Source organism: Cyanistes caeruleus, chromosome 2, assembly GCF_971803275.1.
Source record: "Cyanistes caeruleus chromosome 2, bCyaCae1.hap1.1, whole genome shotgun sequence".
In the NCBI taxonomy this organism is placed as follows: domain Eukaryota; kingdom Metazoa; phylum Chordata; class Aves; order Passeriformes; family Paridae; genus Cyanistes; species Cyanistes caeruleus.
Genome location: NC_141702.1, coordinates 59,105,592 through 59,130,701, shown reverse-complemented (window position 1 = coordinate 59,130,701; position 25,110 = coordinate 59,105,592). Strand labels below are relative to the sequence as shown.

The following is a 25,110-nucleotide window of genomic DNA, read 5'->3' as shown; positions in this document are numbered from 1 at the left end:
AAGCTGCTGACCAGTGTGAGAGATGTAAACAGAGCTCAGAGCTTATTTTCCAGGTTGTCTACAGCCCTGGCTTGCTGCTTGGTAAGATATAAATGTTTTTTTGGAGTAGTCTGTGTCAATACCATCTGAACAGGAGCTTTAGCTATGCACATTTTGTGTGCTTCTGTGACACAAATAGTCTGAGTCATGTTGCATATATCAAATATTTTGCTTAGAAGCAGGAAGGCGTATGTCCACTCTGAATGTCATCTGAAAAATGCCTGGAAGGCATGTCTGGCAGGCTTACGCCATGATCATTGCAGATTGACATACTCACTGTAGCTTGTAATTGGCAAGAGACAGCATAGGGCCTTGTGGATTTTGATGTTCCCAAGAGGAATATTACTAATGAATTAAGATTGATTTTTGCAATTAGAGTCATTGGAACCACAGAGTTATCTTTTTCTTTTCCCTTTTTTCCACCCTTCCAAACTACGTTTGATCTTTATGGAGATACTTCTGTATATTTTAGGAGAGATGATGAGTCAAATAGACTACCTCTATCTATTCTTGCAAGACATTTCTGATAAGTCACCTGTCACATTTCCACGTTTGTTGCATCAGTTTATTGCTCACACTTGTTTATTACTCTTCTTGAAAAAGCAAGGGTGAAGTGAGACTAATAAAAATATCCAAACCGATTTTTATAGTTCAGTTGTTAAATCAAAATAAATAAAAAAAGCCCTTTAGAACTTGATTTAGAAATCCTTTAACTGAAACCACATTTGACATTGTATTCAATTCAGACTGAAATGAAGTCAGGTGGTTCAGATAACTCCTAGAAAAGCTAAAGAAATATAGATATGGTTTATCTATGCTGATAATGTAAATCCATCCCCTTTGCTTTTATTGAGTACATCCATTGCAGTTTAGCCTCCAGAAAATGAGAGATTCAAGTTTGGTTTACTGTTTCTGAAGCCATTTGAAGTGGGAGAGGGTTTACCGTGTTTAATTCTCTCTCTTTGATTTATTCCACATTTCAGTTTTAGCAAACTGAGCATCCATTACAGCAGACTGCAATCCTGTTGCACGTCTTCCACCTTAATCTGTAGGCTGGAGGGCTTTCCTCTCCTTCTGTTCCTAGAATTTATCTTGTTATAAGTGGAGAGTGTTAGTAAGAGGGTTAGAATCCCACACCCACCTTTTGGGGTGACACTCCTCTTCAAATTCAGTGTCCACCTGAGCCAGGACAAGGGTACACACAGGTCTTCAGGCTGTAACATAGCACTGTGAGTGCTGTGAAATGGGCTGAGTCTTCTGCTGCAGCTGCTCCAGCTAGGAGTCAGGACACCTTGCTGATGATGTGAACTGAAGGGTTGTCTCTTACTAACCTCTCACTGACCTGCAAATCTCCTGAGCTCAGGTGTGGCTTTCATGGGGAGCTCTTCAGTTGGCCAAGCTGCCAGCCCTGAGCACACCCCTGGGCTGCCTTGGTGTGACCACTACCACCTCACAGAGGGACAAGTGAGGGCATTGCCTATCATGAGATCCCAGCTGCAGCCTGTGTGAGGGGCTTATCGAGGGGCAGGGGGCTGTGGCTCCCAGAGACAGCCCCTGAAGAGTCATGCTGAACCATCCACTAAGGTAGATATTGATGGGCTCTATTTGAGTGGCCACATTTATCCAGCTCCTTCTCCTAATTCACCTGACTGTTTGGAAAGGATAGATAGTTTTCCCACAGTGCACCTGTACAAAATTGAAAATAATCACTTATTTCTCTCTACTGCAGAGATAAGCAGGTTATGCCCTTCCGAAATGTTAGCTTTGAAACAGTTGAGTACACTTGAGTGGATATAAAAATCCTAATGCCTTTTCACAGAGTAACTAATCTCATTCAGGTGGGGCTTTCTTAGGAGAAACAAACTCAGGTTAAGTGTCTAAGAGTTATTTCTGCACTGACTCTGTGATTTTTTAAAGTATCTTTCATTACACAGGGAACAATAAATTATATTCTGTTACTAGAATGGGAGAGAAGTCAATGCTGCCTTTGAACACTGGGTGCTGGCTCAAAACTGCTTATCCAGTTTCTGGAAACTAAACAAATGTTTGAGTTAAAGTCAGTGAGAAGGGTTAGCTGAAATCCATTTCAGCTTCTTTGGCACAAAGCATACAGGAGGAAACATTGCCTTGCCAGTTAACTAATGCTTCTCCTCTTGCTTCTGGTACTGTGTCTGATTCAAAGCTGTGCAGTTCCTCCCCAAACCCAAGGCACACGTGAAATTAAGAAATGACAGGAAATAGGCCACGTCACAATAATTACTGTGATATGGTCTGTTATCCCCTTTCTTTCTTGCTCTGCGTTTGAGGCTCAACGTTAATTTACTTGTATAACTCAAGGTGTTTCCTCTGCTTGTTTGTACTAGCTATGATTTCTAAACATCCTTGAAATTATTGGCCATAACATCTCTCCTCATCATGATATTACTTCAACTTGAGCTACTTATAGAAAGTGCTTCTTTCTACTTTTGAACAGAAACGGCTGCAAGCCAGAAAAATATATGTTTGTTTGCCTTTCTATTTTTGGTTTGAAATTGCTGGAAGCCAGTAGGTGGGTTTTTATTTTCTTTCTTAAGACTTTATTTTCAAACTAAGACAAATATTATGTATGAAGAGTGGCACATATCTTAAATAACTGGTTCTAGTAACAGGAACATGTTGTTGTTAGAAATTCTTCTGAAGTGTGGCTCTATTTCTGGAAATCCTTTCTTGCTTGCTTCAGCTGAGTTTTGTATCCCCTCCCATTTTCTTCCATGATTCTTTCACAGGCACAGGGGTGAGTTTTACAGGAACTTTGCTGGCACCAAAACATTGGTATGCTTTCATTCATCTTGTACACTGCATTGATTCATCATCTGCCCATTCTGCCAACCAAAGGAAAAACCATGCAGGGAGCTGACAGGTGCTTGAGTTAACCAAATGAAATCACCTCATCTGCCACCTGAATGGATACCTACAACCTGGTGTGTCTTTGGAAAATAGAATCCAGACTCTGCTCTTGGACTGCACAGATTTTGGTCTCCAGAAAGGAAAATTTCAATCCATTATAAAATGAGTAGTCTCATCCCATTCAAGAGAACCAGAAGGTTACTTAATTTGTATTCCCAGAAAATGCTGGGAATTACTTTAACAAAGCAGGAATCCAAATCCTATAGATTTCATTCAGACCAAAGACCAAAATTAACAAAAAAATCCACTCTAAATTTTATTTATTTATTCTCTCTCTTGCCTTTCCTCTTAAAACCCCCAAAACCTCCAATTCCACCCAACTTCAAAACCCATCATAATCAAGTAAAAAGCAACCCTCTGGTCACATCCATGAGCTTTGTTCTGTTTATTCCATAAAAATAAGCTTGGGCAGTTTTGAGTTAATGCTACTTACTGCTTATTGATTTCTAAATCAATAAAATCAGTTCACATAGCATGGGATTGTCTTTGGACAATTTTTTTTAGGGGTTGGAAGAAGTCAGAGGGTGGAGTTAGAAGGACAAAATGTTTTAAAGAATTTTTACTCTACTGCCAAGACTTATGTTGTATGAAAATATAATACAGAGCTTAAGTACACAAAATTTTCTTTTTTCACAGCTTTTCCACTGAGCTTTGAAAACATTCATGGAAGCTGATGGCAACATTCTTGTAAGTATAATTGAAGTTATGCCAGTGTTATTGATCATCAGAAGAGGTCATATGTTGGGATTATATCCTTGTAGTCACAAAGACCATGAGCAGCATAAAAGAGCAGCACATGTGAACAGCATCAGTATCCAAACAAGATCTTTCTTAGGGCCAGCCCAAGCAGAGAGGTTGCCCCAGTTCTGCTGTAAGCATAAAATGAAATCTACTGCACATGCCTAATGAGAGGGGTGCCCTCACTTCCATGTTCTACCCCTCCATGGATGAGATAACTGTAACCTAAGATACATAGGCTTAGCAAAGGGTTTTCTTAGCCACACAGCCTAACCCTTGGGAAGCTTAAAGAAAATACAGCTCTGTAGAATATAACTGTTGATCATAGCTGCCTTTGGTGCCTTCTCAGACTTAAGCATTGTGAGTCGAATTTCATGAAACATGAAGCCTGCTGTTTCGTATTAGCCCAATGCCTCCGCTTTTCCACATAGACTTTTTAAAAATTTCCCCTGAAACAGCCTCATATACCTATTTCACCCCATTTTTATTCCTGGGGAGGTCTGCAGGTTGCCCCTGACCAAGGGCTCATGGAGCCTTTGATGCAGCTCCCTCTGACTAGGAAGGGTCAGGAGTCCTTTAACTGGTGCTTGGGAGGGACCTGCCCTGAGGGCAGCCAGCAGAGCCATCAGTTTGTGCAGCAGGGTGTGAAGAAAGAGTGAAATAAGGGGGCCTCCATTGAAGCTGTGGGGCTGTGACAGACACGGTGGTAACAGGGCAGTTTCCCCAGAAGGTGAAGAAACAGCTGTCCCTGCTAGGGCAGAGGCTTCCACACAGAGTGGCTGCAACCCTCCAAGTCCCAGACTTGAGGGGGTGTCAGGAACCTCTCCCTGAGGTCAAGGGAGCTGTCTCTCAGCCCTGCAGCCCTCTTGGAGGAGCTGTGCTGGCAAGTGGAGGAGGTCGGGAGGAACATACAAACTGTGGAGCTTCAGAGGAAGTGGAAGGGAGAGAGACAGGGTCCTCTCCGAGACACAACAGCGTGAAGACTGTCAGTCCCCTCCTGCGATGGAAAAGCGGGCAGTGTCTATGCCTGCTAGCAGAGTAAGAAAATATTCTGGAGAACTGGAAAGATAGAAGCTGATGACTTCTTTTATCAAGAGGAAGCTCCCACCTCATCTAGGAACAGATTGACTGCCCTCATAATTGAGGAGGAGCCAGATGTGTCCCCTAGCAAAGGATGTGGCACACTTAGCTGTAAACCATGTGGGTCTAGCAGGAAGAATGGTGAAACCCTGCAGTGGGTGACTCCCTGCTGCGAGGACAAAGGATCCATCTGTAGGCCTGACCAACCATCTAGAGATGCTTGCTGCCTGGGAGGGGCCAGGGTCCAGGATGTTGTGCAGAGACTGCCAAAGCCTGTCCAGCCCTCTGACTTCTATCCCCTGTTGTTGCTCCATTTGAGCACAAATGATACTGCTAGGGGAAACCAGTATATGCTGGGGGCTGTAGAGCTAAAAAGTAGCTTTGCAGAGAAGGACCTGGGAATATCGATGGACATCACAGGCCAACAATGTGCCCATACTGCAAAGAAGATAAATGGTATCTTTGGCCACATTAGACAAAGTATTGCCAGCAGGTCAAGGGAGGTCGTAATTTATGCAGTGCTGCTGAGGGCACTCCTGGAATGACACCTCCATATAAGAGACACGTGATACACTGAAGAGGCCCAATGAAGGGCCAGAACAATTATTAAGGGATTATTTCTCATATCTAAGATATGAGGAAAAACTAAGTGAACTGGGAATGTTTGGCTCGGACAACTCAGGGCGCTCTTATCCATGTGCATATATAACTGAAGGGAGGATGTAGAGATGAGAACATGATTTAATGGCCAACATGGTGCTGGTGTTAAGTTGATGGTTGGACTTGATGATTTTAAACATCTTTTCCATCCTTAATGATTTTATGATTCTTTTCAGTGGTGCCCAATGACAGGACTAGAAGTAATGGACACAAACTAAAACATAGGAGGTTCCCTCTGAACATCAGGAAACTTTTTTTACTGTGAGGATGACTGGGCACTGTCACAGGTGTCCCAAAAAGTGTGGGGTGTCTCCACACTTGGTGAAATGCAAAAGTCATCTGGAAACGGTCCTGGAAAACCAGTTGTAGATGAGGGGTGGACTTAGATGACCTCCTGAAGTCCCTTCAGTCTTAATTGTACTGTGATTCTGCAGAAAAATAGGACATCTAAACTGACAGAAGTTTCTGCTGAAGTTGTCACTTCTCTCAAATGTTTTTGCTCGTTGCTGGAGCCTGCCTGGCACAGAAGCGGCTATGGACAATGCAGAGTTGAACAGGTTCCTTTGCAACTCACTCATGGTGTGTTTGCCAAGTGGAGGAGTAATAGTTAGCAAGTTTGAAGTCTGTGATGTTCTGCAGGATCACTAGCCCATCCTGTTCAGTCCTTAGCAAACTAAAGCCTACAAAATACAATTACTATAATAATATAGTTAATATAATCAATATAATTAAAACCTACTCTCTATTACCAGTCTTGCACGGAAGTGTATGTTTTGCAGTTATCCCAGAGCTTTCGGAGAACTATTGCTCTCAGATTTCCCTTGGTAAGAAGAAATAGAAATACATCTGATGTTCTTGTTTTTTTTATCAGTTGAACCTGTGATAATGAAATAAATCACTTCCCTGTAGGAACTCGAAAATTATAAAAAAATATCCACCATTGTTAAAAGCAAAATCACAACATTTGATTTAGTTTCAAATTGTTCCAGTGGCTATGTCTGCTAGTTATAGTACATTCACATCTTAAACTGCTATTATACCCCTGGTTTTATTGGTAACAAATCTGCCTTCCACAGTTTTCTCTTTGTTCTGCACTGGTATGAATCTCTAGAACAGTGAAACTTATAAGTATCTCTTAATCAATGTTCACCTAGGTCCGCTAATATAAAAGATTATTGACATTTTATAAAAGAATTTTCAGCAAAGTAAACTTTAATTTAGTTCTTGAAAAAAGTTTTGCCACTGGAGACTTGCTAATGTGTTGTATTCTCATGGAAAATTGAATCCAAAGTGTACTGGTGATGCATTTTATGAATTTTGTGGTAGATTCATTTAAATATAGTTTTTCTATTGGTTTGAGATGAAAACAGTTTTACTGAAAACTGTTTATTTCATAAAGTATCTATCTGACTCCAAACACTGTGCTTTGGAGAAAGAGGTTGTTTTTATTTGTTTATAGATCAACAAAATTTGAGAATGCAATTTAGTGAATCATACCAGATTTTATTGCTACAGTTGGGGATAAGAGCTTTCTCTTGTGTGGAGCAGAACACATATTTTTTTATAGGATGAAGCTGGGTTTCTGAACAGCACTAAAACACAATCAGAAGTTTCAGAGTTCCAAGCTTAGTGATAATTTGTTGAAAATTTACCTCAATTTTCAGGAATACTTGGAAAGATAATGAGAAATGTATCTTAATTCAAAAAAATTTCATTTGGCAGCTATTTTGTTCGAGATTTACCGCTGATTTTATCCAGGAAACTAAATACAGCTCTGGCTGGAGAAACTGCTCTGACTTCCACCATTAATTTCCCAACTCCTCCCACCATATGAAGAGGGTTGGTTCATCACCCATATCAACTTGCAGCAGGATACCATCATTGCCACAGAATAATACACACAAATTTGTAAATTCTTTTAGCTAGCCCAAACTCGCACTAGATGATCAGCTTTTGCCTCAGTCTGATATAAAGTGAAACCCAACTGATGACTTACATAATGTGGGTATTAACTCCTTGACAGATGAGCAACAGACCATGTTATTTTTCTTTAGATTATCAACAAGGTTAGTGGAAAGATTGCTTCCTCCTCAGTTGTGTAGAGAGAGCCACATCCTGTCTCAGTATCACTCTTCTTTTTGTATGACTTTATATTGGTTACAGATGAAATGACCCCAATATAGTGCCATGGCAAAGATGTGATGCTGCTTTGCTACATAGTTTTTGGGTCAGAAGACCAGATTCATATTTGTTTTTCTTAATATCATTTTGGATAGCTCTGAAGGAAAGTAATTAGTTTGTGTGACCCATTGATTCCCTGAGGCTATTTATTATTTCTGTGTGTCCTAAATAGGGCATAAGTTTCTTTGGAATGAAGACATGAAGGGTGGCCTATAAAGGATGGGGAAATAGCAGAGTCTTTAATAGAGCTGATGTGTTTTCTTATTGCTTTTCTTTGTGTGTTGTCATGGAGAATAGTCAGAGAGAGCAAGGCAGTGGTAGAATTAAAAAAAAAAAAAAGAGGAAAAGGAAAAAAAGAATACTCAGTAATTAAACAGGAGTCTGGGATTATTCATGCCTGCTAAAGCCTCCCACAAGAGTGTTCTTCAGGTCATGTCAAATAGGCACCAGATAAGCCCAGGACTGTGATACATGGCTCTGTGCTCTGTGGCACACGCTGCAGAGATGCCTGCTTCAGAAAGTTGTAGCTCTTGTAAATACTGGTGACGGGGTCTCTTCTATCATTGTCTGCAGGCGTTCTAGCTTTACTCACCTTTAACTTGCCTGTGAGAAGAGCCATCAGGTTTTTGAAGAGTGATGTGAAATGGGGTTTTGTTTTCCTGAGAAGCTGTCTGGTGAGGCGGAGGGGCTCCATTAGGGATGTTCATAGCGTAGCTCTGCAGTAGATCAGGTAGCTACCGGCTTGCATAGCAACGTTGTGGCCAGCATATTAAATCATACGTCACTTTAACCAGCATTTGTCATCCAGAGGCTTCAAACCCTTCCTAAAAATAGAAAAAAGTGAATGCTTTCGCTCTCACACTAGAGAAGGAAAGGTTAAGGCAAAGAGAAGTCAAGTACTTTCTCCACAACCAACCGTCCTATCTTGGGAGAATTTACTCCAAAATCCATACCTTCCATTTTCAATTATCTCCTTTTTTGTTCTGTGGTCTTCTCTTCAGTTTCTATGCATTAATTCAGGATTAAGTATGTAGACTGCAAATGCGTAAATAAATTCAATTGTGTTAGTTATGGAGTGACTAAAATTTCCATGTATTTTGTGTGATTTTTGTGAGAAGATATTTCTTAAGAAATATTATGAAACTATTTCATAGGGAAAAAAAATGCATGTTCTGCATTAAATAAAAAAAGGTAAAGGTGAAGATAATTTTTTTTTTCTTTTTCAGGATTTCTTAGAATGAGCTAAATGATTATCAGTCATCTGGCATGTATTTTAATCTCTTCATGTGTGTAAATCCTCCTTGTGGAGCCTAATGAAGCACTAAAATGCTGGAGTTTTAACTTCTATTTTTTAACTTCAAAACCCAGAATACGACTCAGGCAAGCACAGTGAAGTAGAAGCTGCCTGTGGATGTAAAACAGGAAGCAGAAGTAGATAGACACATGTGTAATAGGTTTGTGTTTGCTCTCTTGCTCAACTAGCTATACATCAATTTTAATTAACACGTTTTTTGCTTCAGCTGCTAACGTCCCTTCAGCAGTGAGTGGGTTATGTGTTTCCATCCTGCATATACCACCAGCATCACCACCACGTCCTTCTTTTGCTTCCCCCTCCCCTTTCTACACAAATGTTGCAACACAATCTGAAATTTCCTCTTTTCTTTCCTTCCTGCATTTCTTACAGGTTCCTTTGCGTCAGAAGGCAAAAAAGAAAAGTCAAGGTAATGAGAGATTGTTTTTTCTCTTCTCTCCTGGATTCCTCTTTTGTTATTTTCTTAGTATGTCTTATTCTTGGGAGGGTGAGGATTTTGTACTGCTGCTCATCTGGTGAAAAGCTGCTTTTTTAACTCCACTGATTCTTACACCGATTCTGAGAAAAATGACAACGGGCTGTTCCTTTGGACTAAATCCTTGTGGTATGTTAATTGAATCAAAGCTGGAAATCAGTGAGGCAGAATCAGCTGCCTGCACAGACATACATACTAGTGGTTTTCATGTACTTGGCATAGTAGTTTTCTCTAGCTGACTTAAATGTATTCTTTTCAGTGCAGCTGTGTGAGGGGAAATCTATGCATGCTTCTCTTAAAAGGATCAAAGGCTGTATTTTTAATTTACAAAACCTCATGTATAGTTATCTTAGCATTAATTAGTATCTGCATTATCTATAGCTTACTGTTTTATTTCTGAACATCAGCAAGCCTTTAAAATGAATGTGTGTTGCTGTCATAGCCATTATAAAACTCAATGACTTCTAAGCATATTTTAAGATATGCTTGGATGACTTGCTGAGATTCCTAAGAAAGGATGATATCCTTAATTGGCAGTAACATCTTTCCTGGTAATGCAGCTTTAAGCAAGCACAACACTGTATTTTTAATGGCACAGGGTTCTTTATAATGAGCCGACGGAGGATATCGTGCAAAGAGCTGGGGCAAGCCGATTGCCAGGGATGGCTCTACAAAAAGAAGGAAAAAGGAGCTTTCATTGGCAACAAATGGAAAAAGTTCTGGTGTGTGCTAAAGGAGTCATCACTGTATTGGTACAGCAGTCAGCTGGTGAGTACAGCGTCCAGCCAGCCCCGGGTGCCAGACAAACAGCATCTGCTGGGACTCAGACAAGGGAAGCTGGGGTCACAATTTAGGTACACTCTGAGTACAAATAACTGGGTTTATTTCTCAACCCTGACACTTCTTGGGATCTGGGAAGACTTGTGAAATGTTGTGAAATGTTTACTTGCTGTTTGTTTTGCACTGTAAAGAGTTGTTCTTTAAGGGCACTAATGGCATTTGAATTTGAGAAATGTTTTCCTGGGTATAGGCAATTTGCAAACACTTGTTGTCAAGACTCAAAACAGGAATGCTTCTTCACTTCTTCTTCTGCTTCTTAATTTAATTTTCATAAATGTCTCTCCTGTTTCTCTTTCCATCCTCTTCCATACTGAGATTATTCTGTTTGTCTGCTTGTTTTATTTTTCTTTTTTTCTTTTATTTGCCTTTTGTTCTTTCTTTTACTTTTTGTCCCCCTTTCTTTTACTCTGTGCTTGTTTGATTGGGCAGAGATTTTGATTTGGCTTGATTGCCCATCCTAGGAACATTCAGATATGGTTATTCCCTTCACTTTGCTGTCTGGCACTGCTACCTCTAAAAAGCTCTTATCACATTCAAATGATGGAGTGATAGAGCTAAGAATTAGAGTGTGAAGAGAATTAAAGTATGCCAGCAAAAACACAGGTTGAAACTCAGCAGCCAAATTGTAGATGGACATGAGGTTCCCTAATTGCAAAGTAGCTGCTCTGGAAATCAGCATGTCACAGGAACAGCAAAGGATGAAAGGTTAAAGAAACCCTTATTAATTCTTAGAGAATTTAAAAAAAAAAAATCAAAGACAAATCTGGATGATTTTCATCTACTTATTTCCACTGCAGTAATCCCCATCAAAAATTTTGCTAACTATTTCTGGGAAAAAAATAAAATTATTTAAGCCATTAAAAAAAATCCTCATACCCTAAACAAAGCTTTAGTCACGTAGCCTATTTCACATTCTCCCTTCAGTTGTGGGTATAGTGTTAGTGGTTTTTTGTGGGGTTTTTTTTTGCTTGTGTGTGAGAGAGATATTTGTTTACTTTTTAAAAATACAAATAAAAACTTTGACTGGTACTTCAAGATGATATTAACTATTTCTTTTTGGGGTAAAGGAAAGCAACTCTGCTGGTCTTGGGCTGTTGCTTTTTATGACAGTGGTAGTCTGGTATAGATTTCTTTCAAGACTATTTCAAACACATGCATAGAAAGAAAAGAAATAGGAAAATTGGGGGAAAACAGTTTTAAAGAGGCACTTTTATCCTAATACTAACAGTATCCCTGCTTGAAAGATATGGTGAGGCAGTAATGCTAATGAGAAGTGTTAATACCTTGCAAAACCTTATTAATATTGGCTCTTATAAATCTGTGTTTGCAGTTGTATTTCTGGCCAAGCAGTTTTAATAAAGGTGAGCTGGCTGGCTGACATGTCTCTTTAGATACAGAAAATATCAGAAATGAGTAATCCTGGGGAGTAATCGAGATGGGAGGAAATAAAAAAGGCAAGACTGGGAAAAGTTTGCCTCTTGGAAGAGAAGAGTGATGGGGGAGAAGTGCAAATTCCTCCACTTCCTTCAGTTGTTCTGGCCTGGTTAAATTCCACTCCTGAGATCCAGAGAAACTGTGATCATGCTGGTTCCAGTGCTCCTAGACAGCACTCATCCTTTTAGTCCATGCCTAATTCCTGACTGTCACTGACTGCCCCCAAATAAACAAGGCTGAAAAATAAGTGTCAGCCTCATTCCAAATTATTTCATTTCCTCTGAAGAGCTCACATGGCTTCAAAATACTCCTGTCTTGTGTCTGAGTTCTCACCTATCACAGTTGTGCTTTAGGCATGCTAGCTGGTAGTACTTCTTTGTTTTCAACTTCTGCCAACTCTCACACTCTTTTTTATGTTAAAAACTCAAGGTTTCTTTCGGCAGCTTAAAGTGCAGCCTCCATGTAACTACAGAGTCAGTTGGCGTATGCAGAATGTCAGTAACTGTGGGGTTTGGAAAAGGAGAGGAAGTGTTCTTTGCTAAGGCCTGCTTTCATAAATTCTTGAGACCAGAGGCATGCTCAGAGTTGTATGTGAGATCAATTAGACCCAGATATTCTCACTCCTAGGTTGGTGAAGGAGAAATTGCAGTGACACATTCGCTTGCTTGCTTGCCAAGACTCTGGCCTGGCATTAGGACTGCCTGCACTTCCACTGTCTTCAGTAAAGTTAATCCTTGGTCCCAGGGGGTGCACAAAATGGCAGTCTAAAGTTGTGTTGAAACAGGAGTCCAGCTTCTCACGTGCCTGAGGCTTCCTGTGACCAGCCCTTTTACAGAGGCTGATGCTAAAGGTGGTGATGAAAGAGTGGGGCTGACATCAAAGGGACTGGGGCATGCTGGCTGCCTGTAGCTCTGCTTGACCAGTTTGGTTCTGGTGAGAAATGAGCATGGCTTGTTTGTGGCTGTGTGAAAACCAGACACTGGCAACTGTAGCATAGCAACAGGGTGCTGGACCTTTTTTCTAATGGAGATGGAGAAAATAGAGAGTGGGTGGAATTTGTATGGGAACATGCATTATTCTGGATTTGGGTAGATAACCTCATCTGAATATCATCTTCTTGGTCAAGTTTGTCTTCATGTGCCTCTGAAGCTCAGGATGTTTCTGTCACTCTGGCTTAATTTTTCTTCAAACCACTCTGGTTCTGGGTCTCTCATGAGAGGCAGATTTGGGTACATGATATAGGACACCTGTTGTGACATCTGTAGCTGGTATTTCCTTCAATTTAACATAAAATATTTTGTGAATGCCACAGCTCAAAAGAATAAAAATAATAAGCAGGTCAGCAATAGCAGATCAGACAGCCCAAGAGTCAAACTTCTCCTTCATCGAAATAAAGCTAGAGAACACAGGCAAATCTGAATAAATTTTCAATGAGTTAGCTGAGGTCAAGGCCCAGTGGTCTCAGCAGGCTTGGGAAGGCTGCCCTGGAACCTCTTCCCACACACCCTTATTATTTCTATAAAACATGAGGCAAGTAAACTTCTCTTTGCAGCATGGAAGCGCTCCCATTCTGGGGATGGGAAGCTGTTTGGACTAGGAGGAAGCACAAAGGGATTGGTTTTGCTAAAAAAACAAACCAGGAAATGTCACAATTTTTCCTGAAAACACAGGAAATGTCAGAAAATATATTTTTCTGGCTTTCTGGGTGCATTCAAGAACACCAGACTCTTTGGATAACTGCTCTTCATTAGTGTCCGTTTCTTTTTTTCCAGTACCACTCTCTGCAGGCAGCTGCCTTGAAGACAAGTGTTTAAACAGTACAGTTTGTGATCCTGCCTGACCCTTTAGCTGTTTCAATTCTCATACTGAAACCCCAGAGGGAATTAGTACTCCTACATAGCAAGAGAGGTGGTGGGGGAGGATTGTCACATGTAATCCCGGGCTCCTGGCTCTTTGTGCTTGTTTCGACTGTGTTTGGTAGTGTTGGCTGGAATGGGACAAAGGAATAAATGCCTCTGGCTGGTGGGTCTTTAGGGTAGCTTGACTGGTTTTCCAAATAGAGTTGAAATGATTTTTACAGAATGTGTTAATGGTGGTTGTCATGGGGATTCAGCTGAAAAGAAATATAAATATAAAATAAAAGAGTTGCAGGCTGTGATCTACTGTCACTATTTATCTTTGTAGGGTTGTTTTTTTTTTTTCCCCTCATTCACTGCATTTAAATTGGTCCTCGCTCCAACAGCTTTGCTGGAAGCTGTATAATTACAGTCTTTTAGAAGAAAAAATCTTTTACCTTTGAGCTGTAATAGCTGCTTATGTGGATGAGAAAAAGTCATTGATGTCAGCTGGTTGAGCTGAGAGACTTGGGGACCTATGGCCCAATATCTTACACAAATTATTCACACTTCTATAGGATGTCTCATTGGTGTACTTGGCAGAGAGAATAAAAAGACTAAAATTCTAACCTGCTTCTCCAACATCTATAGGGTCTTCTGGGGGCAGTGCTGAAACACTGATGAAGCCATCAGGACTACCCTGATTTGCACATTGGAGCTGTTCCACAATAACAAGATATTTCATTTTCTAACACTATTTTTTAAAATCCTGCTGCAGCATTACACTACCTTTAAATGACTTAATAAATCTCCTAAAGCCACAACATTTAGATAACATATTGAGGCAATCTCAAAAGGACATTCACCTCTTTCATTGGATTCATGCATTGTGCTTCTTAAATAATTTCTTTTTTTTTTTAAGTGCAAAATTTTTCTGTGAAAAAATGGCTGCTTTCTTTTTTTTTTTTTTGCCACAAGAATTTGCAGAGATTGTTGTTATTAATGAAATTATTTTTCTACAACTTGGAATAGCAAAAGCACGGATCAATGTTAGGCTAACCTCTATAAAACCCACAAGAGATAACAGCTTATTCTTTTAAACATCCTGATTAAGTAGAAAACAGGTCAAGGTTCTCTTTTATCTGAGTTTTTTTAGACCTATTTTACAGCTTTGCATCAAAATCTGAAGGAATCTTGAATGTAATATGTGAGTTAAATAATAGCATGCTAAAGTCATGTTAGTGATAACATTTTGGAGGAAAGCAAGCACTTAGAGTGTCTATACGCTTTAAATGTTTTAAAATGTCATTTTTATCCCAAGAATGACTGAAAAGATGACTTCCACATGTTCTGTTCCTAGGATTTATTTGGAATTCTATTTGCTGACTGAAATAACAGCCTCGGGATTTTAAGTCACTTTTTTTCCTTTTTTCCTTGTTTTCTTTGTTTTGTTGTTTTTTTTTTTCCCTGATAATTACGAAGATACATACCCACCAAACCACTCTTTTTCTGTTACATAGATGGCACATTCTGGATGTGTACAAATAGTGTATTTCACTCACACATAAAATGAAACCTGAATTTGTCTTTAAGTGAACAAATATGAAATCACAGACAGAACCAGTATAAAATCTGAATGCATTGAGAGAGAATGTGTATGTGAGAACATAATCTTTAGCAACTGGAACAGGCCAAATACTGCATAAGAAGTCGAGGGTTTCTCTGTTGTACAACTGTTAAAATTAAAGTGCTGAAATAAAGGCTACAGATCTATATTCATTACTAATTTAGAGAGCATTCCCCTAATCTAGATAGAGGGATCTATCTAAATTACTGATGGGTTGTCAGTAGTTCAAGCCCAAGTTCTATTTCTGCATGGCTGGGAGTGTTCCAGGTGAGTGTCTCCACACTGGCTTTTGGGGTGCTGGTGATTCACTAGTCCAATACAAAATCCAAATGCTCAAATACTTTTATACATTGACAGGAGAGACAGTGACTTATCTAATGGCATTTCATGGACTTAATCCCCTCAGGAGTGCTTTTGCAGCACTCTGAACTGTTTATAGCGTGCAGTCTAAACCAGCGGTTTCTGCACTGATAAATGGAACTGGCTGAGTTGTAACTGGATTTGAAACATGGAAGAAAGGCCAAATCTGTCCCAGACTTGAGTCACTCACTCACCCACCTGATGGCTTACCCAGCTCAGGCCACAGATTTATTGCTGCATACCCATGGTATGGGTTTATTCCTTCACCCAAGGGTCTCGTGGATGACTTTTTCTTAAACTGGGAGTATTGATTCATACTGCAGAGAAGCAACTGGCATTGTATGCATTTCTCATCCAGCAATGTGTGCAATAGTGATTGTTGTACCTCATGGACAGATTTTTGAGCTTTTTTGGTCTCTGGTATTCTCAGACTGGTCTTGGGAACTAAACAGGAATTTCGGTGTTCCGGATCCAGTAAGTGATCATCTTTTTGGAACAGAAATGCTGGATAATACAATCTCTACCTTTAGTAGAGTGCATCCCAAGAATAGTGCTCCTTCATTACTCACCAGTATTTATTTGCTCATCCCTATATACTTAATATACTATGGATCTGGTATGGTAATATTAGGTTTAGTTAGTTTTTATTTAATCTAAATGACTTTAGTCTCATGAAATTCCAACCTGCGGAATGGAAACAAAAGTTTCCCGAATTAGTCACTAAACAAGTTTTACAGAGATGAATACAATCAGAGAGTGTTAAAAGCCCACAGTAGCAAATAAGCACCTTTTCATACAAATACTACTAAACAAGAGATTTTCAGCCCAGATGTAAAAAAATAATTTTTTTCTCCTGTACTGAAAGAAAATAAGAAAAACCCCTTCCACTGATGTGTGTGGGGTGTGTGTGTGTGTGTGTGTGTGTCTGGTAGCAGCAAAACCATTCACTGGTGATGATGTAAAATATAAACTTCTCACATGAATGTTTAATACATGTAAATTACATGAATGATGGTTAGGCCATGATTTATTGTATACCAAAGAACAGATATGCAGATGTGAGGGGAAGCCACCCTCTGAAATATCCTTTCTGTATCCATATTTCAGTTCTTGGAGATTCATACTTCCAAGCATTAAAGCTTGTCTTGATGAACATCTTTTTATAGTCTTGTCATATTCATGCATAATGAGACTTGAGATACTGTCAGTCATCTTCATTTATCCTCTGCCTTTGTAATTGTTGTGTATATTTTACCTGCTTTAACTCAGTGTACATTTTCAGAATTTTAATGTGTCTACGAGCAATGGCTGGAAGCAGCAAAAATGTAATTCAGGAATGAGCACTCTGTGGTTTGGAAAGTACTTTTTTTCCTGACATTATGTCCTACAGACTTTTGTCTACATTATATGTTGCTTGTGTTACAAGGACTCCTAATCTTATTGCAGATGACCAGGTGTATGTAGATAGATGTAGTCAGGAAGGTGTTTCTGCTTCAGATGTTTCAATTTCAGGCAGCACAAACAAGGATTTGAGGCTTGTCACTTCTGTTTTTCTGGAGCAATGCTCTGACTCAGAGTCCTGCTGACTGAGAACAGAGACGTCAATGCTCAGTAAACCTTCTTGCAGGCAGAGTGGATATAAACAGGGTACTGTAAATGTAAATGTCTGCCTGGATTTTGCTACTTCTTGTACTATGCCTGCAAATTCCTGGAGGGAGTTATAGCTGTGTGACCAAAGCCCTCTGAGGCAGGTTTGCAGTGTTTAACCACAGAACTCAGCTGCGTGGGATGACCCCCTTGCACCCTGTGGGCTGGGAGCACTGCCTCTGCTTTGCTTCTGTACAGATGGCCCTGCAAAATGGTCCATGCTGCAATTATACAGGGAACACCCTCCTCCATTTCTACTTAGAATCATCTTGGGACACTTTTGAATTGTATTTTTCAACTATACATAGGTCATTTTACGTGCTGCTGTTACATGTCTGTGTGAGATACACACATGCTGTATCATACACAAACCCTCCTTTTGAGATGGTAGGTACCATCCAGACCTGAGCAGATGATATAACCCTTGTTCATCCTCATTAGTCAACAAAATCTATGCTTACACTCTGCCACTTGCACCAACAGGAGTGGTGGCTTTCCAGCACCCCAGATATGCGCAAATATAGCTGGGTGTAGAAATATTTCATCAGGCGTTAATGTGTCCCCATGGTGATGAGCATATATTTTCACAGTATAAAAAGCTGTCAAAAACAAGCACTTGCATGTTAAATATTATTCAGCATTGGAGTCTACTAGCTTACCAGTTGGCTAATGTGGTGATATTCAATTTTTTTTTCTTTTATGGAAGGCTGAAAAAGCAGAAGGATTTATAAGACTTCCAGACTTCAGTGTGGATCGAGCAATTGAATGCAAAAAAAAGCAGTAAGTTTGTCTCTTGTTTGCAGTTTTGCATGATTTTTACAACATTGCAAGGAATGAATCTCAGCAGTCTTTGACAGTGAAGCTGTGGGGAGTTCTTTTGTGTTTTATAAATAATGAGATATTAATTGAGCTACTGAAAGAAAACCATATTGCAAAAATATTTTTGAAAAATCTCTGCCAGATGTGCTTTGCTAAAGCCACAAATAATAAAAAAACCCCAGATGTGTGCCAAATGCTTTCTTTTTCTTCTCATTTTTTTCATTTGCTGATTGTGAGTAGACTGTGGTTCTCAGATGCCCCCTCTTAGCTGAGGAGGTCAGCAGTGGTGCAAGTAATGCTGCATCTTTCCAACCCTGGACTATTCTTTAGGCTGCTGTGGTGCAACTGAACTTGGGCTGTACTTGAAGCCTTTGGTTGTGCAGGGAATAAATACTTTCTTCAGCAGGGTGCACATTAAAAAAATATTATCTCCAGACTCCATATGCAGCACTGACTTCCAGCTGCTTCTGAGCACCCTTCAAAGGTTTGGAGGGGTTGCTGTTGTTCGAAGTTATAAAGTGCAGCATGATTTTAATTGTGTCCCTCAAGAGAAAGCCTTCGTTTTACTGATGGAGAAGTCAGAAAACTCAGTCACTCTTCACCTACTGTGTGCTACTTGTGATTTTACTGTGTCACATGTCCCTTCCCTCAGTCAACAGTTTTCCACGCTTTGGGGTCTTAGCCTGATTGACCACAGCACACGGAAGATGTTCCATGTCTTGGGTCATTACTGGTGCTTTCTTCCAACATTTTTCAAGTTTGCTTTACATCTCAGAGCTGGAGGAAGCAAAACTGCACATAGTATTTGAGGAATGGGAAAGCAACAGAATTATGTAATGAAATAATGGAAGACTCTTTTAGTCTTTATTCCTTCCTGTTTTAGATCCTGTAGTTTATACACTCTGAATAATGTGTGGCCTAGGAAATGAGCTAAAAATAGACTAGAGTTTTAAAGAAAGAGCTGTACCAATGGACAAGCTAATCAGGATTAATACAGTGGAGTGAATAAATACTTTAAATAATTCATTCAGCTATTATATTTTCTTTTTTATGGAAACTAGTTTTCTTCACGTCTCTTCTTTTTTTTCTATTCCTGAAGTGCTATTAAGATCAGCCACCCACAGATCAAGACATTTTATTTTGCGGCAGAAAATGTTCTGGAAATGAACACGTAAGTAGAAGTGACTGGTCATGTTTCATCCTGTCTCATGCATGAGAACACCCTTTGAAAGTTCATTCTTTCACTGTCAAGCAGCCATTGACAAAGTTATTTGGGGAATTACTGAGTCTAATTTTTCTAAATGGAAGAAAACTATTGCTCTTTGTTCACTAATTATAATTGAAATCAGAATTGCATAATTAGCCCAGTTTTGATACTAATCTTCCCAACAGTTATTGGTATAAATCTCTTTCTGTTAGAGTGGTGCTAAGATTTGATAGCAAGTACAGCACCTGGGAAGAAGTGAGGGGAGAAAGGAAAGAGAGAAAAGTCCCATAAATGATCTAGGACTACAATATAACAGTTTCTGATTTCAGAGTATCATAACAGCTAACAAGGAGGGTTAGATGGATAGAAAGGTCTCTTTCTTTAATGTAAATTAGCATTAACTTCAGCACCAAACTATGCTGCAGTTGAATGATCCTCATGACAGGTCAGAAATTTTCTTTCCACAAATGTCCTGAAGATTAACAACCAAATAGTTCTCAATGGTAGAAGTAAAATGAATATGAATGCTGCCATTTTAGAAACCACTGAGCTATCAGAAAGATATTTTCTATTGATCTAATTTTGGCTGATTTGGATGTATCTCATACCTTTGTCCTTTTTACTTCAGATTGCAGTCTGTTCTCTATGCTATTGCGTTATAAATTATTGCATTAAATGGCCAAATACCAGATACAAAGCAGTGAAATTTAAATGGGAGGAGAGTTCCTGCAACAGTCAGGTCATGGTTTTAATCATGACTCTACTGGTGATCCTTGTGTGATTTTTCACAGGGCAATGACTACTTATTCCCTCTATAAACCTCATACATATTTACCACAATATAAGAAGAGAGAGATTGAGAGAATGTGTGCGACCTTCTGAAAGATCTATAGATACAGAAATGTACAATATTACAGTAGTGTATGTACACAGATATGTATTAATAAATTTGTACTCTACAGATGCATAAAAGTAAATATAGATGAAAAAGAATCTGTTGCCCTTTGCAAGCTGGAGTCTCATGAAGCATTCTGGTGGGGAGATAACCATCCATTTCGGTGTTCCTGTATTTCCCACCAGAGCTCCTGAATGGAGTGACAAGTTCCTGAGGCAGATAGGATGAGGTTGACTGAGAATGTGGGACATCTGGACAGGAATATTTCAGTAGAGAGGGTAACCCTGGTTAAGAGAGAAGAGATGGAAGGACAGATGGAGAAGGAAAATTAGAGCTAATGGAGGATATTAGTAAATTCTAGCAGCCGGTTTGGAGCCCAGCTGAAGATTCTCATGTGGAAAATATTTAGTCTCCTGTGAGTGAGTAAGTGAAATATATGCAGGTGTCTTAGCTCTTATGCCCCAGAACAACTTTGTTACAATGCCACTTCTTGAGTAAATTTCATTTTGGCCTAAAGCTAGGTAGCCTGGTGTTAGAGCAGCCTGCACTATGCTGTATTAACTCCCCATGGTTGCAACTGATGATGTTTTCCTTGGCAAAGTATAAAATACATGCATTTAATACATAAAGTACACGCAATCTCACGCATATGTCAAAACAGACTAAAAGACATCTGTTCTCTTGGCTCCAGTCCTGCAAATACATGTGTGAATGGTTCCACTGAACTCACTGGAGCATTTGTGTGTGTTGAGTTCCTGGTGTGCATAAATGCTTGATGGAGCATGACCTTTTGTAACTCTTCGTGCATATATCGATGTATGCATATACCTGTACATATATCTCTATTAAATCAACAGTGGATTTATTAACACAGTCATTTGTTTCACTGATTTGTCATGTATTTGCTATTGTCATGCACACATGAAAAGTAAAGGCATGCTGACTAGCTGCATGGATTTAGCCAGTTGTACGTAGTTATTAGTGACCTGTCTGACCTCGTAATTAATGAAGTCCTAGAATTTTTTAACAAATCTTTTCCTTGTTAAGGTGGATTTTTATTTTAAAAAAAAAATCATTCTGTTAGGATTAGCTGTCAGAAAAGAGCCAATGGACCACTCTTACATAAATGGCACTTTGTTTCTCTGAGTTGTTTGTGGCTCTACTGCTTATACTGCAGTCTAAAAGTGCAGTTACTTTGATGCTGATCTTACTAGAAAATTCCCTATTGCTTTACTAGAACCAAAATCAAACAAAATGGTTTTTTTCCAGTAACAAATTCCTGCCCTTCATACTTCCTCTATATACACTTTGAGTTTTAATCTTAAAAGCTTGAGCTTTTTCAGTGGTTTGTTACTTAAAATGTAGATAGATCTGAATGACCTACAGGCAAACATAATATACAAAAGTTTGAGAATGTTTCTAGCACTGGAAAAATGCAGCCACCTAGGAAGATAAATGAAAAACACTCTGGTTAATAGCTTAAAACAATACAGGAAGTGAGACTTACTAAAACCAAAAGTACATAGCAAGTTGAAAAATGTCATATGTTATGATCAAAAAGTTTGTTTTCAAGTGGCACAGACTGTTGCCATAGTTTTGGCCAGGGCACCTGACATCATCTTCTATGGCTCCCATGCCTTTTCCTTCATCTCAGGTGAAAGATGACACCTCAACAGCTGGACTAATTCACTGACCATTCTTTAACTTACACAAATGCGACTCCCAGGTCATCAGTGGTACCTTTTTTCCAGTTTCAGGGAAAGATACACCAGGCAACTAATCCTGCTCACTAGAGGGAATATTAATATAGAGGTAACTGGTGCCTTTCTAGAAGATGATCTAAGAAATAGAAACTTTGACATTTAGTCTTCAGGCTAGTGAAAACAGATGTGGTGATGTAGAACACAACTGAAAGGAGCAAAACCCAGAGCGAAGAGTATGCGAGTGTCCCTGACTCTGTGTTCCCTGTTTCAAACACAGGTGGCTAAGTAAGCTGGGAATGGCTGTAGACCCTCAGGCACCAAACAGGAAGAACGAGGAAGGTATGCTCCTAACTGGTTTCAGTGTGTAAATGCATTGTGTTCGTCACAGTTTTTGCTTGGCCAAATTTTTGTCATCTATTTTCTTTCTTTTGAACTGTCATCTTGGGTCTGTCTACTGTCTGAGCTTAGACTAACCACATTCTCACAGTACAGAGTAATCACAGGAAAAGAAAAAATGGTGAGAAACTGTATGAGTGAGAGACACTAGGTGATCTTGTGAGAGGTGTGTATCTACTTTCTGGCAGTTTGCTGGTTTGCTAAGCCTACCAAGTGTGAAGAAGACAAGCTGTCCTGCTCTGGGTTTTGAGCTGGTGATTTATATTATAGGACTTGTGCTGCAGCATGGCAACGTGCAGGCCTGGGAACACCTTGTGCTCTGCAGACCCATCCCAACAGTGTCCTTCAGTCCTGGAGGTTTCAACAACCTCAGTGTTGGGGGATGAGGGGTGGTACTGCTATTCTGGAGCCTACAATTTGTTTCAGAGCCAAACCTTAGTTCATTATGGAATGAGAAACTTTAAAAGTTCTAAAAAACTAATTTGTTGGCTTAATTTGCACACTGACCTAATAGAACATTGATGGGAGGATAACAGCAGTCAAATCACAGGTCTGGGAAGAGGAGCTGGTTTAGAATGAGAGGTACTCTGGGTAATATTATGTTATCAAACCAAGAATGGACTCTGAGGAATATGTGTCATCACCTGGGTTTTGAGTCTCCATTTTTTGAGTATTGGTACCCAGTGCTCCTTTTAGAACTGCTGAGCTTGTGAAGGAGCTGTCATTATGAAGAAGAAACTGGTATTTACAGTAGTATGACCACTTAGGTGATGCAGCCTGTTTTGTGTAAGCAATGACATGTTCCTCTCTGTGTCCCTTCTGCTTTATCACAAAATTCAAGATTGTTGTTAATGTCCAGGCTTGGGACATGTAATTACATTATTGATTAATTTAATCTGGCTCCATTTATGCTCTACCATTAAAAGCAGCTTTGGGACTGGTAAACATGGATACTAGTGATTCCTGGAGAATTCAGGAAGTCTCTTCAGTTTCTTTGTTTTCAGTTCACATTTGTTTCTTGTCAATAAACTTGTTAATTCACACACCATCTAATTCCTCCTGCCTGTATCCTGTTTGAAGCCAACTTTATCAAAACTCTTCAGGATTATCTTTAGGATAAAGGGCTATATTGAATATTAGGTTGTGTAGAAAAAACTGCAAATACTTGTACTCAGGGAGGAAGTGTGAAAATATGTTGTTCATCTTTTCATGAAGGGAAGAGTTCAATGGAAAATGGAAACGGCAAAAATTTTATACATTAAACAAATTTTTTTAAGCATCAAAAAATGTGATACTGGTTGTATTGGTTGAATTGAGAATTATGAAGCAATAAAAATGAGTCATTTCATCAATCTTAATCTAAAAAAAATAATCCAAAAGATATAAAATAATCCATTCAATAACTTCTGCAACAGGTTATCAATAATTTTGAAATAGCACAACCTAGCCAATACTTCTTCAGCTTTTAAAGATAGTCACCCATTTCCCCCTCAGGTAAAGGCCTTCTGATTCTGGTGTCAAACACCTCGTTGTCTTTTCATGTGTGTTTTGTCACAGGTGATCCAGCAGCTCCCTTCAGGGTGGGTGCAGCACCCACTGGTGCCTGGGTGGACATGTCCTTACAGAAACATTGCTGTGTTTCATAAAAACACTGTCTCTACCCATAGTCACTTCTATTCCTGCTGACCAGTTCTTCCTCTCTGTATCACACACCATAACTCTTCAGAGTCCTGGCTCTTTCTGTAACATTTCTTGTGTATTCAGGTACTTTCTGTGCATTTTAACACCACACCCCCCCCTACCATTTCCCTGTTTAGAGTATCAGAAACAGCTGTTGATCCTTTTTCAGTTTTTTGTGTTTTGTGTGTTTAAAAGGGGAGCTGTAGAAAGCATAAGCTTTTGACTGAGTTGCTCAAAAAGGCATTAATAGAGTGCTAGAATTTGATATAGGCCTTGTTGCAGCCAACTTCAGTTCTTTATGCTTAGATGTGCCAGCATATATCTCCAGTAAACAGAATAGAATCTATGTTACTCAAAACCCTACAGTTCTGCAAAAAGTATAGGGAGGAAAAATGATGAACCTCTTTAAGCTTCTCTTTGTTAACATGTTACAAAACTGTCTCCCATGGACAAAATTCTTCTCTCTTTCAACTTTATTCCCCTCACTCTGTGCTTACTAACCCTCACCCTCCCCCTACAATAACATGCAGAAAAATAAAGCATGTGGGTATTAAATGAGTTAATTTTAGATGAAATAATCTCAGGTGACTGTCCAGAGGCCACGCTAACACACTGCTTCCTAGTGGTGTGAGCCCCTGAAGTCCAGCTCTGATGAGGGACCAGCTGGACTTAAGCAACTCCTGCTCTTTGGGGCAGAGCTGGACAGAGGCTCTTGAACAGCACAGGCTGCTGAATGATGTGGCCAGCAAAGGGCAATGCTGGATCCCATGGACACCACAGGGACAGCAGCCTCTGTTCTGTGACCCTTGGCACTCAAAATGTCCTCATCAAGCTCCAACTTTGTCTTTGCAAACTCTCATGTCCCCAGCTCAGTGGGGTAGGGGTGAGTGCTGTCACCCTGCATGTGTGGTGCGGGGCAGGATGCGAGCACTTCCTCCTGTAAAGGTTGCATTTCTGTTGGGAAATGTAGCAAAAGTGATCTTTGTGGCCTTTCTGTGCACAAAGAGGACCTGTAAGAAAGATGGGAGCAAACACTTTAGCAAGGTAGACTGGACAAGGGGTAATGGTTTAACACTAAGAAAGAGACAGTTTAGACTAGATATAAAGATGTAATTTTTTACAGTGAGGTTGGAAAAACACTGAAATAGGTGGCCCAGAGAGATGGCAGAACCTCCATCCCTGGAAACATTCAAGGTCAGGCTGGACCCAGAGGCTTGGTCTAGTTGAAGGTGTCTT

The 25,110-nt window shown here is 39.7% G+C and overlaps 1 protein-coding gene across 3 annotated transcripts in view; it reads left to right on the top strand.

The window, feature by feature from the left end:
* IPCEF1 (interaction protein for cytohesin exchange factors 1) overlaps positions 1 to 25,110 on the top strand; it is an 81,814-nt gene that overhangs the window by 32,872 nt on the left and 23,832 nt on the right. The window contains exons 2-8 of one of the 3 annotated variants that reach the window (XM_086877304.1): positions 3,622 to 3,672; positions 8,871 to 9,098; positions 9,329 to 9,365; positions 10,030 to 10,199; positions 17,881 to 17,954; positions 19,093 to 19,164; positions 22,076 to 22,137. In XM_086877304.1, coding sequence (XP_086733430.1) covers positions 10,041 to 10,199; positions 17,881 to 17,954; positions 19,093 to 19,164; positions 22,076 to 22,137 — 367 coding nt within the window. In that variant the 5' untranslated portion in view covers positions 3,622 to 3,672; positions 8,871 to 9,098; positions 9,329 to 9,365; positions 10,030 to 10,040. Of the gene's footprint in view, positions 1 to 3,621; positions 3,673 to 8,870; positions 9,099 to 9,328; positions 9,561 to 10,029; positions 10,200 to 17,880; positions 17,955 to 19,092; positions 19,165 to 22,075; positions 22,138 to 25,110 lie in introns of those variants that run through there. The other 2 variants (XM_023923404.2, XM_086877303.1) reach the window with 2 other exon arrangements.